Source organism: Arvicanthis niloticus, chromosome 8 (genome assembly GCF_011762505.2).
Source record: "Arvicanthis niloticus isolate mArvNil1 chromosome 8, mArvNil1.pat.X, whole genome shotgun sequence".
Lineage (NCBI taxonomy): Eukaryota > Metazoa > Chordata > Mammalia > Rodentia > Muridae > Arvicanthis > Arvicanthis niloticus.
The window spans coordinates 28152919-28171418 of record NC_047665.1 but is presented as its reverse complement, the minus strand read 5'-3'; the positions used below and the strand labels follow the sequence as shown (position 1 = coordinate 28171418).

At 41.6% G+C, this 18500-nt stretch overlaps 1 protein-coding gene across 1 annotated transcript in view; it reads left to right on the top strand.

The window, feature by feature from the left end:
- The first annotated feature begins 46 nt into the window (after positions 1 to 46).
- The window catches only part of LOC143443315 (testis expressed protein 56), a 37785-nt gene continuing 19331 nt past the window's right edge, over positions 47 to 18500 (top strand). Inside the window, exons 1-2 of the mRNA XM_076939193.1 lie at positions 47 to 367; positions 6910 to 7108. Coding sequence (XP_076795308.1) covers positions 193 to 367; positions 6910 to 7108 — 374 coding nt within the window. The 5' untranslated portion in view covers positions 47 to 192. The remainder of the gene's footprint in view (positions 368 to 6909; positions 7109 to 18500) is intronic.

Sequence of the window (18500 nt, the reverse complement as noted above, 5' to 3'; positions counted from 1 at the left end):
AGAACAGGTTCTCGGGGTTCCAGGCCAATACCTGGGCCATTGTGACACTCAGAATGCAAAGGAGTCAGAGACCAGAAAGCAGGTTCCATCCTTCTCCTCTTGGAGATGGCAGCCAGCTGAGACGAAGGAGACTTGCAAGGCAAGTCACTAGGTTTCACGTGATCTGCTGCCCGTGTAACTTAGAAGGCCGTCATGGATGTGGACATAGACACTGAACAACTCTTTACTGAAGAAAAGCCAAAAAACTATGCCCATCCTGATGTCCTGTGTCACACATTTGACCTTCTCTCTAGCCTTCACAAGTTGCTCCCAAATCACTTGGTGGAAGTGCTTCATTCCTACAGAACGGAAGAGGACAAAACCAAATGTATGTGGGTAGAGGGCGGGCGAGAGTGCTTATATTTACATGCTGGTGTGAGCCCTCTTCTTCTAGATGTGGGTACCAACTTCTTGACATTACAGGTGCCCTCAGTTCATGAGACCCTTGCCACATCATGGCTTGGTAAGCCCATGCTCTCAAATCGGCCTGTGGACTTTGCACAGGAGTAGAGGTCATTGTCTCTTCTCTCTGCCATCTTTCATGAGCCAAGATAAGTTGATCTTCATCTCTAGGCCAAGCACACCTATGGAAAGATGAAAATCCATACAGCCATGTACGGAGGGGCTCACGTTACACATCAAGATGGGGTTTTGATTCTGAGATTGGTAAGAGAGGTTTCGAGGTGAAGACCAGATTATACAACAACTTTAAACTGTTGGGGCAAAATTGGTTGCTTGTATTTAAGTTGAATCTCTACTTCTTAATCCAGAATATTGTGAAGGAATTGATATACCCAGTTTACATTACATATTGCATAAAGAACACATACACATTTTAAACAGTTTAAATAAAATAGCTTCGTGGACAGGCAGTTCGCAGGATGAGCTGCAGGTATCCAGAAAATGGATGAATAAATCAAGGAGTATCAGGCCACCACATAGGCTCACTTAAAAGCTATTAGAAATGATACAAAGTGAGTGAACTCACACCTGCTTGCTGTGAATAGCATGCTGGCTCAGTGGGAGAGTGACTTGGGGACTTTATTAAATTTCAAGTGTATGTCATTAGCTTAAGTAAGCTGAACTTGGCAGAGAGAAGCAGAAAATAATTTTCTTCTTTCTAGAAGCTCTCCTCCCCATTTTTATTAATTCTTTGAGAATTTCATATAATATATTTTGATCATATTAATAGCACCCCCTAGCTCCTTCCAGACCCATTCTGCCCCTGCCGTAGCTTTTCCTTTTAATCCATTTGATTTTGTTGCCTGCTTTAGGTGAAATTACAGGCAAATTGCTTAGCTTTGGGGGTGTGTGTGTGTCATATTGATAATGAAATACCAATTCTAATATAAGCACTGTAAATTTGTTCCCAGCATGTTTAAGTTCTTGCTGCTCTGGTGTATTGAGACTTAGAAGCCAAGGGAAGGCTTGATGGTATGCTGAGTTTCTGTCTTTTTCTGTCTCAGCTCTTCCTTCAGTGGCTTCTGTACCATTGACAAGAGTGTGGAAGTGAGGAAAGGAAGGGGAGGGACTGAAACTCCTCTTTCCTAGTAGTAAAATACCAGGTCATGTCCCGACACCTCTACTCTCTGGCAGAGGAACTTAGCAAGCCTTTCTCTCCAGGACCACATGGGATCCTTGCTGAAGGCCTCTCCCCTTCTCACTCTGCCCAATATTTCCCTTTCCTTGCCCATCTAGGCCAGGTTTTGTGCCAACATACCACATCTGGGGTAGTTCATAAACCACAGAAACTTGTTTCTTACACATTCTGGAGTTCTGGGAGGTTTTAAGATCAAAGAAGACCAGTGTCTTTTGAAGGTCTTCTGACTCATGGACAACAATCCCTTTCATTTCTTTCTTGCCCCATGAGGAGAGAGGCAAAGGCTCTCACAGCTGTTTCTGAGGGCACGTATCCTATGAGTGTTTTCCCCTCATGGTCGCCTCTAAATGCTCCAACTCCCACCTCCTTGGGTTGAGGTAGTAAATATTTTAAAATGAGTTTAGTATTTAGTTTTTAAAGACTTATTTATTTTTACTGTATGTGTATGAGCGTTTTGCCTTTGTGTATGTAAGTGCACGTGTATGTGCATGATGCCTGCAGAGATTGGAAGAGGGCACTTCGATCCCCAGGAACTGGAGTCAAAGACAGTTGTGAACTGCCTTGTGGGTGATAGGAATTCAACCAGGGTCAAGTGCAGGAGCAGCAAGTCCTTTTAACCACTGAGCCATCATTCTGGCACCAAGATAGGAATTTTGAAAATATACAAATAATAGTACCACCCTTCCCCAACTTTTGTACACCACTCTTCCATCCTGTTTCAAGTGAGATTTTCTTAACCTGTACCAAATACCTCGTGAGATTCTACTCGATGTGGCTCAAAACCATTACTTTCCAGAGGGGTTAATTAACATTGTGGAAAATCCAAACTCTTGTGCCCTATTCCTCCAGATGTATGTGTGCATATATATGTGTATACACACATATATATGTACACACACATATATATAGGTACAATATATAAATATATGTATTATATACAATATAAAATTATGTATACCTATATATGTATACTTACTACAAGTGGTTTACAACATTGCCCTGTTTGCTGTATGGCTGGAGGGCAGCTGGGTACCAACCAGTGACTATTGCATGCTTCCTGGGATTAACAGTTGAAATGTATCCCTCTCAAGAGATATACTGCAGCCTTAACTCTAGCACCTCATAGGGTGGTCACATTTGGGAATATGATCTCCAAGGGAATGAATATAACATATTATCTTCAGACGAGCATCTCTTGAGACGATACATACAGGAGGAAGTAGCCATGGAACAAGAGAGGCAGGGATGGAAAGTGATACAAAAGACTCCCAAGGCTTTCTGTGGCCATCTGGAAAATGTCAAGAACTAGAATAAGGCAAAGAAAGATTCCCCCACAAGGGGCTTCAGAGGGAGCATAGCCTGCTGTTCCCCTCCAACCATGAGATACATTTGTTGTTTAAATGCATCCATTGCATCTATTTGAGGTACTATTACAGCAATTGTAGGAAGTTAATAAAGCAGGTGTTAAAAAGACACATGGCCTCACTCAGCTGGTTAGTGATTTGTTTTGTTTTGATTTTGTTTGTTTGTTTTACAAGATCTCTTAAAATCAGTGTTCTGAGGAGAAAATTGTCATAATATGTGACATAATAAATGACTCTGTACCTAAGGAAACCCTCAGTGCCTTAAAGATTGTTTAAGTTAAACATACAAACTACATACACACACAGGGATTTTATATACAGAAAGGACTCTGGTGTCTACTAGACTTTCCTCAGATGTTTAGGCTGTAGCATAAAACTTCACAAATCAGCTGTCTGTCACTGTGACAGTATACCTGGCAGACATAACTAAAAGACACAACTAATCTAAACTGGTTTAGAGGGTCACTTGAGTATCAGAGTATCAGACTTTTCAGACTGGTTTAACTTTATTCCGATGGAAATCTATTCATGTATTATTTTTGCTATGCAAAATGTTTGCAAACACAACATTAAAACTGAAGATGCGGTACGTGATTGAGGTCAGAGAAGCAGGTTTTGATTTTGGAGAGATTCTGCTTATATGGTGTTTTATCTTCTCATCATAGATGTGGATTTACAATGACACTAGTACTTCTTGCCCATAGCTGTCATGGGTAGCAGTTAGGTGCCTTGTTTCAGAAGTGTCTGGCTGTAGTAACTCTCCTATGGTGGGAATCCCATTTAAAGAGACACGTGAAGGCTTGGGGGTGGGGTGGGGTGGTACAGTCTGTAAAGGGCTTGCTGTCCCTGAGTTTGGATTGTCATCACTCAGATAATTGTTGGTGAGTACCAGTAACCCAAGTGCTAAGTGACTGCCTCAGGCAGATCCCTGAAGCTCAACCTGTCCTAGCTGAATCAATGCAATGACTCCCGCATTGGCTCAGGTCTGATGAGGGTGGTTTGGCACACCACAGAAACTGTGCATAGGAACAAGTGAGTGAGTACACCTCAAACCACAGCAGAGAATGAGAGGAAAAGACCAGGGTTCTACGAATCCTTCAAGGGCACGCTTCAATGATGCAAGTATCTCCCCTAGACCCTATTTCTTAAAGATACAGCACCATCCAATATCATCCCCATAGGGACCAAGTCTTTATATACTGACACTTAGGGGGAATGCTCATTTAAACCATTGTGGTATGTAAGAAAAGAATTTTATAAACAATTCGCTTGAGACAAAACACCACCACCATCACCGCCAACAAAACAAGAGCAAGTCAGGACCTGAGCTAAATGAATTCAACTGAATATAAAGCTCGATTTTGACATTCTGGCAAGTGAAGCAAAGAGCTAGAAGAAGTCAGGTAGCTCCTGGGAAGGAAGATTGACAGGGAAGGGAAGATCAATGTCAGTTTCAGTTAACATCTAGGACATCTGACTTCCTGATTCTGCCCCCTACTTTTCCTGAGAAGACAGGGAAGCCCTTCTATGGCAGGAACCAGTTAGATCATACTAGCCCAAAGTGGCCAATTCTGAGGGAGAAAAGAAAATCACTCCACTCCCAAACATATAAATCCTGCCCCTCTGAGCAGATTCTGATATCCCTTCTCCACATAGAGGAGTCTAACCCTTTGTTTCTTTGTGTGCTCCCCCCTCTCTTTCTCCATTCATTTCTTTCCCCCTTTTCCCTCTCTCCCCCTCTCTCTCCACCCCCCTCTGTATATGTGTGTGGGGAGGTGTAAGGGCAGAGGAGGGCTGCTCCTGGTCACTGAGATAAGTAAATAACCACCGAGGGCAATAGAGGCAGTTTCATCATGGTTCATAGTTCTGTTTTTGAACCAATTTTGGGGATAGGTTTGAGACCCTTGGGGTGGACCTATTATTCATTGTCGTATGCCACTTAGTTAAATTACCAAGCAATGGTCCTTTTGAGGAAGTTCTTGGTGTTTTAGAGTCTTCCTTCATTTCCATGCTATAGGAAGAACCATCAGTTGTTCATTCTGAAATGATGGGCATCTGAGCCAATTTAGAACTATTGCATCTGTCCTGAACCTCTGTTAGGCCATGCCAGCATTAAGTGGCTGACTGATGTCCTGCCTTCTAATACATCCAAATGGGTTGTGTAGCTACTTGCTTTTTGTTCTTAAATTGTTATTGAAATAGGGTTGAAATTGAAAAAGAGTTAAGAAATCTGTATGAACATATAATTCAGGTAATCTATGTCACAAACACTGTGTAGTTCAACTAGCTAGCTTTTCATTTCATTCTCTCCTTTTTTCTTTCTTTCTTCCTTCCCTCTTTTTTTTTTTTTTTTTTTTTTTTTTTGGCTTTCTCATCACTTCCTGCAGCGAGAGTGTATTGTAGGAAAGGTATTGTTTCATTCTGATGCTAATTTCATGTCTTGTAGCAGAAAAGGAATTTTGTTAGGGGCCAGTTGGCTCAATGTGATGCAGTCAATGGATGTGACATGAATGTAGAATGCAATGAACAGGTCTGAATTAAAAGTTATTAAAAACAAGATTAAGGATGGCTTGGTAAGAGTGAGTTTGGGGATGGAGAGTCCTGCCTTTTCTGGGTGTCATCTGCCAAATGTCTTTCTTCTGTCTGGATTTCAGTATATCAATCCCACAGCCTGGAGAATGGGCGACTAGCCTGTAGTGTGCATAAGTTCTGCTTCTGGCTCCTTGCCTGTCTCTTCTTGGTGTTTGGAGTATCTTCCCAAATCTTAAAGTGACTTTGTAGATCCCCCTGTCTTATGGCGAGTAATAGCCTAAAAGGCAGCTTCCCAGTGAGCCTGGACATTGCTTTCTAACTTGTCTGAGCCTAGTATGACAGGACAACCCCTGCCCTGCATGAGCCATATAAAGCAAGTTTATTATTCACAGACAGGCAGGAAGGGACAACAGAAGCCATGATTGGGAGCTGGTTCCCCAGGCCAGAGAAGCTTCTCAGGATCACTGAGGTATTGACTGTGTGTGTGTCCTTTGGCTCCATGGCTGAGGGACTCTGGAAAGCAGCCCATCATGGTTTTTACACCTTGGCGTCATTTGAGTCATGGAGATAGGACATTGAACAACATCATGTTTTCAACTAAATAGAAGATTGGCAAAGAACTTGGGTTGTCCAGATAGCTCTCCTTTATCTCAAAATACATTTTGACCACTCCATAGTTTCCCTGAGAACAAGTGAGAAGAGGAGAGGATCTGAACTGGTCCAAGATCACCTGGAGAATACCTTTCGTGGAGTCACTGTTTGACCAGAAAGGGCCACCATTCCATTTCTGATGGCAGGGTATAAACCTCTGGAATCACCTCATCCTCTCAAGGTGGTTTCACCATTCTGGCATTTTAACTGCTAGTCATCACCCAGAGAATTCCAGCAGTAGGAAACACAGGTCCAAATCCCAAGTCTCAATTATTGAGTCTCCAAATGAAGAATAGTTCTTGGGCAAAATAGCAGGAAGATGATGTTCCAAATTAGGAGCAAGATGCATAATGATAATAATAATAATAATAATAATAATAATAATAATAATAATAATAATAATAATAAAACTTACTATTAATTTGCAAACTATACATAAGGAATCAACACTTACATGCTAGTCCTAGCATATGTATTGCTGGCATTTATAATCAACACATCTCTTAGACTAAGATTTAAGTAATATTGCTGGAATAAAGGGATGGCAGAGGTAAGAAGGAATTACTAAATTGGAAAAAAAAAAAAGCTGGAGGATGTACCTAACACACAGGAAGCCCTGAGTTCCATCCTCAGCACCATGTACACACACAAACACATTTCAGAAATGTGTTAATGCAGGGGTGGAAATAAACACTGAATTCTGTTAATGCATTCTACCACCAGGTGAGAAGCCTGAATTCTCTGGCCTAGAAAAGATCTTAGCAAGACATCAGTTGCCAAAAGAGATTAGTCTGTCCCCAAAGCCAGGCCATGTGCCCTCATGGAAAAGAAAAATAATCAACAATATTAGTGGCAACTGGAAGAAATGTCACCTGTGGCAGAAAAGCATCTATGAGCCACCCATGGGAACCATCGTTGCCAGGTAGGTTTTTGAATTTTGCTCCTATGCTTATGTTTACAGAATGGAATGATCACAAGCAGAAACTCTTCATCTTCTCCCTACCTCCAAAAAAGATTTAATGTGGTCTTTGTGAAACATGGAGGACAAGGAACAGGTTTTGCCTTACATAAGAGTACACTGCCTCTATTTCCACACATGCCAAGTTACTGAAGAAGCTCTCAGTACAAGGACACTTCTGGAAATGGGCAGAACAGTGTGTTACCCTACCTACTGCCTTAAGCTCTGATGAGTAGAGATCTGCAAGGCTGAAACAGGTTTGTTGGAGAGGAAGCCATCAACTAAACGCTACCATGACCATGACCAAAGACTAGACTCTTGGCTTTATCCACAGTCTGCCAGATTTTTACACTGGGAAAGGAAAAGCCATTGCAAGGATGGAACAGAATAGAGTTAGGTGCTCTCAGGCCTGCATGAAAGCAGGTGGAAGCTACAGATCTGCTGGAACCTCTTGTAGTTAACACAGGTGAGGAATAGGCCTCAGGCTGGGAGAGAAAGGAGATGGTGTGCTCCACGTCTTAAGCATTGGTTACTCAGCAAACTACCTTATTTAGTACACTTCTCTGTTCACGCCAGACAGATGTCATGTTCCTCCTTGCTGCTTTTCTATTACTGACTATAATATCCAAGATGATATCTGTGCTTTGCACATTATAGACATTCAAAGACTGTTAACAGGTTGACAGAAGAGAAGCAGACTCCTCTCTGATCTTAAGATGATAGCATACAGGGAGAGGGCTAGCTCATGAATTTGCTTATTCTACACACTTCCTTTGGGCTCATCATCTGTACTGGATGGTTTATGTATCAACTTGACCCGAGCTTTAGTTATCACAGAGAAAGAAGCCTCCCTTGAGGAAATGTCTTCATGAGATCCAGCTATCAGGCATTTTTTTTTTTTCAATTAGAGATCAAGGAAGGAGGGCCCATTGTGGGTGGTGCCATCCCTGGGCTGGTAGTCTTGGGTTCTATAAGAAAATAAGCTGAGCAAGCCAAGGGAAGCAAGCCAGTTAGTAACATCCCTCCATGGTCTGTGCATCAGTTTCGGCTTCCTGACCTGTTTGAGTTCCAGTCCTGACTTCCTTTGGTGATGAACAGCAATGTGAAAGTATAAGCTAAATAAACCCTTTCCTCCCCAACTTGCTCCTTGGTCATAATGTTTTGTGCAGGTAGAAATCCTGACAAATTAGTACCAGAAGTGGGGTATTCCTGTCACAACCTGCCCATGTTTTAGGGAGGACTGTGGAAGGACTTTGGAACTTTGGGTTGTTATGATCTCGGGACCTCCAAGAGATCTCAAAGAATTGCCATATCTGCTGTAAAAATACATAAAAGCCTTTATTTTAAACCTAGGTTTGGACAAAAAGTTGCACAAAGCAAAGTTCAAGTTGCGGCCTGTGTCAGGGAGTATAGAGAATATGTATACAAGCCAGTTACATAGAGGGAGGGAAGTGGCAGATAAGAAAAGCTTTAATGTTAATACAAACTTTAATACAAACTGGTCACAGCTGTCTGGGAACTCTTAATTGGCATGATTTCTCTCTAAGGATGCATAGTTTTAGCTCTTCCCAAGGCCGAAAGCCACCTGCTTTGGGGAGTGTTTGGCCATCTATCAGAGGGGGTGCCAGCTCCAGGTGGCATAAAGGCTGCTGCTCTGTTTTTTGGTTTATCTGTTCTCAAAACTAATATCATCGTTCCTGGGATGTGGGTGCTATTAGGATAAGGATTTGTGGCCTTTGGCACCGGCAGCTTCGTTTTGGGTGGGGTCAGGTGGTGGGAAAGGGGATTTCTCTGTGTGCAGGGCTGAGAGGAAGGGAGAGGTGCTGCCGTTTTGCTTGGCTCCTTCAGGGCTAGAAGAGCCATTGGGTGTAAAGCGCTCTGTGGGATGTTCTGTAGGCGTTTGAAAGATAATGTTGAGAACAGTGCAAATGAAGGAGGCCTGGCTTGTGAAATTTCAGAGGAAAGATTAAAGACTCTTATCAGGACCATTCTGTTTTGATTATGAAGATTGTGGTTTGGGTTAGCTAGGACTGAAGAATCAGCTGTGATTAACAAAACACCAGAACTACTAAAGTGAAACCTTTGCATTACTGAAACTATTAATGCTGGTTAGCTGGAACTAAGTAATTAGAGGTAATTAAGAAGAGACCAGCATCATTGAAGTGAAATCTTCTGGGAAGTGTTTTCTGAGAGCACAAAGAGGCTGTGTTCCAAAGAAAGCCAAAGTTGTGCCTTAGGCTGTGGCTGAACTTGGTAATGTGTAAGAGTCGCCCATGTGGTACTGGTTTTGAAGGCATGAAGGAGTCATGAAGAGCAGCTGAGGCTTGGCACTGTGAGAGGTCATGGAAGGCCCATTGGTGAAGGTGCAGCCTCAGTTGCAATTGATGACCCAGGACTGAAGGGGTCATGCAAAGGAGGTGAGGCTTGGAACCATGAAGAGAGCCTGTGAGAGGCTATTGGTAAAGCCTAGTTGCAGAAGACAGCAGTGTTTTGGAGATGCCAGTACCATGAGATGACCATCAAGAATAGCAGCAGCAGTGGCGTACAGGCAGCTGGAGCCTAGAAGACAAGGTGTGTGCTACAAAGGGCAGAGCTGGAGAAGTGACCCAAGCCCTTGGAGGAGTCCAGATGATCATACGTGGATTCAACAGTTGACGTTTAGAGTTCAATTTTGCTTTTTATTGTGACTGTGTGCTGGTATTTTTCCCTCTTGAAGGAAAAAAGTATTTTAATGATACCCACAGGTAACTGCAAAAAGACTTTAAATTTTAAAAAAAAATTGGATATTTTAAAAGGATTGAAATTTTAATATGTAAGAATTTGTAAATACTGTGGGATTTTTAAAGATATTTAGATCTTGGGGATGAATAAGAAAGTAAGGGTTGAGCTTAATAGTGATGTGTCTGTGTGTCAGGTTGACAAGGGGTCAGTTGTACTGAATGGTTTTGTGTGTCAACTTGACACAAGCTTTAGTTATCACAGAGAAAGGAGCCTCCCTTGAGGAAATGCCTTCATGAGATCCAGCATTTTCTCAATTAGTGATCAAGGAAGAAGGGTCCATTGTGGGCGGTACCATCCCTGGGCTGGTAGTCTTAGGTTCTATTAAAAAAAAACAAAAACAAAAACAAAAACAAAAACAAAACAAACAAAAACAAGCTGAGCAAGCCAGGGGAAGCAAGCCAATAACATCCCTCCATGGCCTCTGCATCAGCTCCTGCTTCCTGACCTGCTTGAGTTCCAGTCCTGACTTCCTTTGGTGATGAACAGCAATGTGGAAGTGTAAGCTGAATAAACCCTTTCCTCTCCAACTTGCTTCTTGGTCATGAGGTTTTCAGGTAGAAACTCTGACGAAGACATCATCCTAGTTAACAAATGTCTCTGTCTACCTGTCCTCTCATGTCTCCAGATGGATTTGAAAATCTATAGACAGTGAGATTGTGTCTCTTAGTAACATCAGAAGCTATATCCATAAAGTCTCATCAATATGACTGCCCAAATGTGAGCTGCACAAGGGTGACACCAATGGACATGCCAAAGTGGGCAGAGAAAAGCACACAAGGCTTCACCCCTATACAAAGAATTTTAGGCTAGTGAGGAAAGCTGGGCTGAGAGAAGTGGCCTTCTTCAGGGAAGATCACACCAATTGGTTGTCCAAAGTCAAACTGCTAGTCCTGAAAGCATACATACAAGTAGCATTAAACAGATGGACTAGGTTACATTTAGAAACATATATGTGCATACATATATGTGTGCAATAACAATTAGTGAAAAAAGAGGCCATAAATGTAAAGGATGTCCTTTATAAAGGACGGTTTGAGGGAGTGAAAGCAAGAGAGAAATGATGTAATTAATTATCATGTAATAAAATCTATAACTAAAGAAAGAAAGTTAATGTAAGGAAAAGTGGTCATTGGGACAACAGCATTTTCAGGACAGTGAACTGATGCTGACACTTTCAAGGATAAAAGTTACTTTAAGATATTCAAATTAATAGTAAGTAGCCATGTTTAGAGGCCTATTTTTTAAACAAATTTCAGCATCATAAAAGGTTGCTTTAGGCTACGATGCTTTCACATGGTGTGACATGTTTACTTAACAACATACAAGGGTGTTGGCTTATGGAAATACAGCTTGAATATCAGCATCCAAGAGTGGACACTTATTTTTACATATTTACTTCTACCAGCATGCATCTGCTCTCTGTGAAAGTGCAGATTGTTTTGATCATTTGTGGGTTTTTGTTTGTTTGTTTAGGGCTTCGGCCTCTGAGAAGCAAAAGCTCATACAGAAATAAGAACACAGAAGTTCAGCTGGTGATAGAGGGTATATCAAAGGCGGGGCATGAAAGGAGCATTGGGCGGGGGGGGGGGGAACTCAGATCTGCTGCAAAATAACTCTCAAAGGATCTAAGAGAAGTCTAACAAGGGTGTGGGCTACTTTACAGGATTCAATTGTGAATCCTCTTTCTGCCATGACTCTGGATGCCAGAGGCAATGTGCTGAACTGCCCTATCTTCCTGTAACTGGACCATCTAGACACTCAACAAGTCTATCATTCTCAATTTCTTGTGACTTAACTGGTGCCCTTGAGAGCACCTATGCTTTAAGGAAGCCTAGATGCCCCTGAAGAATATTGTCAAGAAGAACAGCATTCTTGTCTAAATGTTGATTGCAATACTGCGAGCTCCTGCCCTTGTCCATCTGTAAAATAAGGCCTCATTTTGTGGCTTTATGCTAGAAAAACTGGCTGGTACAATTGGATCTTGACAGCTATAAAGTACAGTGGGAATGTGTGTACTTTAATATGTGTAAATATTAGACTGAGCCAACCATAGAAACCTTGAACTTAACACTGGCAAAATTCTGTTTAGTATTTAGCATCTGTATCTTCACCTGCACAGAGAGGGTAAGGCCTTTAATAAGGACTTAATCCACTTTCTAATGCTGTTGCAGAGTACTTAAGACTGGGTAACTTATGAAGAAAATAACTCCATTTAGGCTCATGGTTCTAAATGATAGAAAGTCCGAGATAGCCAGTGTAATGTAGGGTCTAGATAGAAAGTCCTTCTCTCTGGTAAGGAAGTGGCACTGCTTTAAAGCATGGCATTAGTTGGCAGGGCAAGTAGAGACATGTGGAAGAGAGGGAGAAAGAAAATGGGGTATGCTTTCTTTGTAATACCCCCTATTTGTGTGTGTGTGTGAGTGAGTATGTATAGACCAGAGACCAATGTCATGTCTTCCTCAATCACTCTCCAGCTTAGTTTTGAGATAGAGTCTCTCATAAACCTGTATTCACTATATTAGCTAGACTGGCTGGCCAGTGAGCCCAGGGACCAGCTTGTCTCCATATCCCCAGCACTGTGATTATAAATGTTGGTCACAGACATCTTGTATGTGGGTGCTTGGAATTGAATCTGGGTCTCTTCATTTTTGCACAGCAAATGCTTTATTGATGGAGACATCTTCTCAATCTGTAATAAACTAATTTGTCCTATTAGGGTGAGAGTTAACATATTCCTGTCAGATGGGCATTAATCCCTCTTTTGAATGGCCTCACCCATATGGCATGAAGAATCAAGGTTCTAACTTATGACTTTGTATTGAACACAGTCAAGTCAAAGAACATAGTGACAGTAGTCATAGGGTCAGACCCTACATTGCACTGGCTTCTGACAAAAATTCTTCCATTTTGCTATGTAAATAAAACAGTGCTTCCCAAAGCCATACCATGCTGAAAAACAGATGGTGTATTATCTCTGTTGGAGAACTTGGCAGGATGCCAGACCCCACTTTGTTTTTTTATAATATTGTAAATCCTTTCTGGAAACTGCATGTAAATTATAATTACTTGTAAACTGCATTTATGGGCTCAATATGTCATACTCATGGGCTCTGGGCTCATTTTTCTTTTTCTTTTTAAAGTGCAACAAAGGAATTTTGAATAGATGATGCCTGAATGATCCATACTGGGACTTTAGAATTTTAGATTCTAAAGTATTTTTTATTAAAATGACACAGTAATAACCAGAGACAGGGGCCTGGTAGTAGGTAGTAGGATTGATTCTGCTCCCTCTCTGATGTAGACAGTTGGAGTTAAACTTTTCCATGGCACCAGCCCCAAAAAGCAATGGGCACTCCATCCATCTGAAGTAAAAACTTCTGGTTTCTTAGGAAAGTCAGTTATGTCAAATGATGTTTTGCTGGGGCACACAGGTGAAAAGGATGTCTTGCTAAGGCAGACACATGAAAGAATGTTTTTCTGAAGCAGACACTGATGAAAGGATGTTTTACTATAGCAAACATGTGAAAGGATGCATAATGTTTAGAATGAATATAAATATGATCCCACAGACAGTAGGAGCTCAAGCACTGGTTCATTTTGCTCCACCTTGCTGTACTTTGTTGATGGTGCACGCATGTATTGGTTTGCCTTATACTGCATTGTTAAGCTTTGCTTGTGGTGTTATAGAGAGAAAAATCACCAAAGAACTTCTCTGGAGGTTCCTGTGGCTTCGTGCCACTTTCAAGGACTCAGGGCAGTTGGTGAGCTTTGCAGTTTCTTCTGGATTGAGATGCCCTTGTTGGTTCATGTGTGGTGTCTTTTAAGTGGACTTGTCTGTAGCTGCTGATTATGAGTGGTAATTGCTGAATAGATTGGACTGCTGCTGTTGATTTGTATTGGTCTTTCGCTAGAGGACTGGTGTGATCGTTTGTATATGCTTGGCCCAGAGAGTAGCCCTATTAGAAGGTATGGCTCTGTTGCAGTATGTGTGGCCTTGTTGGAGTAGGTGTATCACTGTGGGTGTAGGCGTTAAGTCCCTCATCCTAGCTGCCTGGAAGTCAGTATTCTGCTAGCAGCCTTCAGACAAAGATGTAGAACTCTCAGCTCCTCCTGCACCATGCCTGTCTGGATGCTGCCATGTTCCTGCCTTGATTATAGTGGACTAAACCTCTGAACATGTAAGCTAGTCCCAATTAAATGTTGTCCTTATAAGAGTTGCCTTGGTCATGGTGTCTGCTCACAGCAGTAAAACTCTAACTAAGACAACTGGATGGTTGATATCCTGACAATGAAGATTGGACTTGCCCCCAGAGAACTATTTCTAAATAGGTCTACTTCAGGCTTTTCCTAAAACTTTTCTTTTCCACTACCTTTGGTGGGTGGTGGGCTAGAGGAGAAGTTTAACGCTTATAAAAGTAGGTTGAGAAAAATGTATGCCTACATCCATCTCTACCATATATGTATATACAACATTTACCATGGTGTATTGTAAGAACATGTTTGTTTTCTATCCCAACCTAAGCTCCCACCTGGTTGCTGAGTAGGCATTCAAGACAACATTTATGTTGTTTACTACAAATGGGTTCAAGGCAAATAGAAAATCTAAGTGATGACTTACAGCCAGGTTACATCATCTTTATGTACAGGTCAGCTTGGCACAGAATATGGTACCAATTGTTTGTTTCAACATGTGTCTGTCTGTCTAGGTATTGTTATGAAAGTATTACTCAGATGAGATTTGCATTCAAATCAGTAGTCATTGAGTAGAGGTGATTGTTTTTCTTAGTGTGGTAGGCCACACTCAGTTGGTTTAAAACATTAATAGAAAAGACTAAGATCCCATAAAGGGGTGGAATTCTAGCCTCAGGTTAAGCTTGGTTTCCAGACTGCAAGGTGAACTCCCACTGGATTTTCCAGCTTGCTTACTAACACCATAAATGTGCAACTTGTCAGCTTCAATAATCTTCCAAACTAGTTCCATATATATATGAATGAGCATTCTGTTCTCATTTATGGTCATTTGCTGCTAAACCCTAGAGATACATTCCAAAAAATGCACTGGGTCCCAAGCAGTCAATCTCATTACTGTGCAAACATTGCAGTTACACAAGCCTAGAATGTATGTCAACCCCTGGATGTGATCTCTTGATGCAATAAAAGAAGTCGTGACAAATGAATCAAAGTCAGCACACAAGTGCCTCCTACAAACTCATGTTTATCACAGAATGGTTCCCAATGTCCAGGTGCCCATCAGCAGATGGGTATGTGGAAAGTGTGTTGAATGTATAAAGTGAACATCTCCTTAATCATACAGAGTGAAATTGTGTTGTTTAAGGGAACGTGGATGAATCTGGAGATCATCATGTTAAGCAAAACAAGCCAGGTGCAGAAACACATGAATTTCATCTTGTTCTATTGCTGTGATAAAATATTCTAATAAACAATGTGGGAAGGGAAGGCTTTATTTGGCTTATACTTCCAGGACATTATCAATCATTGAGGAAGGTCAGGGCAGGAATTCGAGGCAGGAATCTGGAGACAAAATACTAGAGAAATGCTGCTTGCTGTCTTGCTCTCATGTTTGCTCCCTCTCAGGTTCATGTTTTGCTACCATTTGTATATAGAACAGGACTATCTGCCTAAGGGATGATGCTTCTCACAGTAGTCTGTCCCTTTCTACTTCAATTAATAAGATAACAACCCACAGACATGCCAATCTGATCTAGGCGATTGAGGTTCTCTTTCCAGATGTCTCTAGATTGTGTCAAGTTGACAATAACACTAGCCAGCATACATGTTTTCTTTTATATGGGAAATTGTCCAGGAGGAGACACACAAGTGAAAGGGGGACTATAATGGATATAAAAGAATCTAGGATGGGGGATAAAAGGGAGAAATAAAAAAGGTGAACATTACCAGAAGCGGTGCTGCACATCTTTAGGCAGTATTTGGGAGACAGAGACAGATGAGTGTGTGTGAGTTTAAGGTCAGCTTTGTCTACATAGAAAGTTCCAGGGCAGTCAGTGTTATGTAGTGAGAGCCTGTCACAAAAGACAGACAAAAAAAGGTGAACATGATGAAGGTGATCTTATGCTCATATGAAAATACTACAAAGTAGTTCATATGTAAGCATGTGTCCTAGTTAGGTTTCCACTACTATGAAGAGACACTGTCTCAGTCAGGGTTTCTATTCCTGCACAAAACATCATGGCAAAGAAACAAGTTGGGGAGGAAAGGGTTTATTCAGTTTACACATTCACACTGCTGTTCATCACCAAAGGAAGTCATGTCTGGAACTCACACAGGGCAGGAAGCAGGAGCTGATGCAGAGGCCATGGAGAGATGTTACTTACTGGCATGCTCCCCTGGCTTGCTCAGTCTGCTTTCTTATAGAACCCAAGACTACCAGCCCAGGGAAGGCACCACCCACAATGGGATGGGTCTTCACTCCTTGATCACTAGTTGAGAAAATACTTTACAGCTGGGTCTCATGGAGGCATTTCCTTAAGGAAATTTCCTTTCTCTGTGATAAGTCCAGCTTGTGTCAAGTTGACACACAAAACCAGCCAGTACAGACATCATGATAAGGTAACTCATATAAAGCCAAACATTTAATTGGGGCTGGCTTACAGTTCTAGAGGTTTAGGCCATTACCATCAGAGCAAGAATCATGGCAGTGTCCAGGCAGACATGCTGCTGGAGAAGCCAAGAGTTCTACATCTTGATCCAAAAGTAGCTTGGAGCAGCTTGCTCTTCCACCCTGGGCAGAGCTTTAAGTGTAGGACCTCAAGGCCCACCCACACAATGACACATTTCCTTCAGCAAGGTCACACCTATTCTAATGAGGACACACCTCCTAATAGTGTTGGTTCCTGTGGTTCAAGCATTTAAACATATGAGTCTTGAGGGCTAAATCTATTCAAACCACTACAGCACCCTACCCAGAAAGAGGCAGGAAACACAATATTATGAAGCAGCCACTGGTGTTACATATCAGCAGATCTACAGCAATGCTTTTGAACAAGTAGAAGTACATTCTAGCATAATGATAAAGCATAGTATTTTAAATATATCAGCTAAGAACATATTGTGAGGTATTATGTACTGCTCATAATTTTATGTGCTACGTATCATTGGCTGCATAGTAGGGTTTTTTTGACACCTACCTCAAAACAAACTCATGGTTCAATGCATTGTAACTTTAGAATAGCTACAATCTCACTAGGAAACTTTCAGTTCCCTTGTGATCTTACCATCATTGTACCTGTGGTCCATCACGGACTGTTATTAGGTGATGACTGTGTGTATCTATGTACAGGTACTTGGTACAAGCATAGATGGATGTCATTCTCTATTTCTGTAAGAAATCCTATCACATTCCATAAACTCAACATTTGTGTAATTACATCTGTGCTTAAGTGGAGTTGTTTTATAGTCTAAGAAGAAGGGTCTCACCACGGGAATTAACAGATTAAGCAGAATTACCCGAGGAAGGGGGAACTGAGCAATCCTTAAAGGAGGAAGTCAAGACTGTTACCACGATGTCCTTCTCTCACTGGAAACAGTTGTTGGGTAAGATGCTGGGAGGGGAAGTAACTAAAGCCCTGGTAAATTCTTATAGGTGCTCGATGTCTGCGTCAGGTGTTTCTAGGTTCTTGGCCTCTTATTCAAGAAATTGAAATAAAGGCTCACATGGATTTTATTTTTGAAAGCTATTCAATGGGTCCAAATACACTGAAAAAGAGCAACAGATAGTCAAAGGCCTCAACCTTTGGGACTTATGGTTGACATATTAGGTCATATAATTGTTTTTCTACTGTGCATGTCCCATCCTACAGTGCATCTGATTTTAATTACATACACACCCGATTATGTATAGGCATGGGATAATAGATTCTTTCTATAAACTCACTTGAGGAAGTAGTTTTGCCTTGCTACATATGCAAGTAAAACTAATTCAGGCTAGACCATTCTATGTAACTAAATACACTGAGAATACATTTGAAAAGAAACTAAGTCAGACTGATGTAAAGGAGGATAAACCTATTCCATTGTTTAGACTGAAGTGTATATATAACCTAAAGCAGGTAGGGTCCAAGGTTGCTGGATGCATTGTTCAGAAAGGGTGTGTGTGCACAGTATGTGTGGCAAAGGAGTGGGTCTTCCAAGTGCATTATTAGAAGAAGGGGGTTGGGCTGGAGAGCTGGCTCAGTGGCTAAGAGCTGAAAATGCTCTTACTGAGGACTCCGCTTCAGTTCCCAGTACACACACGTTACAATCATCTATAATTTTAGTTCCAGGGAATCCAATACTACACATCCCAATCCTACACATGGGAAAAACACTCATATGTATAAAATAAGTACATCTTCGAAAAGGAGGAGGAGGAGGAAGAAGAGGAAGAAGAAGAGGAAGAGGAGTTGTCCATAACCCAGTTCAGGCAGAGTCCCAGACTATTAAACTATCCCTTTTGCTTGCCTGTACAGTCACACTGTGCCTGCTGGAACCTCAAAAGATGACTTGAATTGTCACCTCAGGAGTGGGGCCCAGATCCTGCCATTTTTAGAATGTTCTC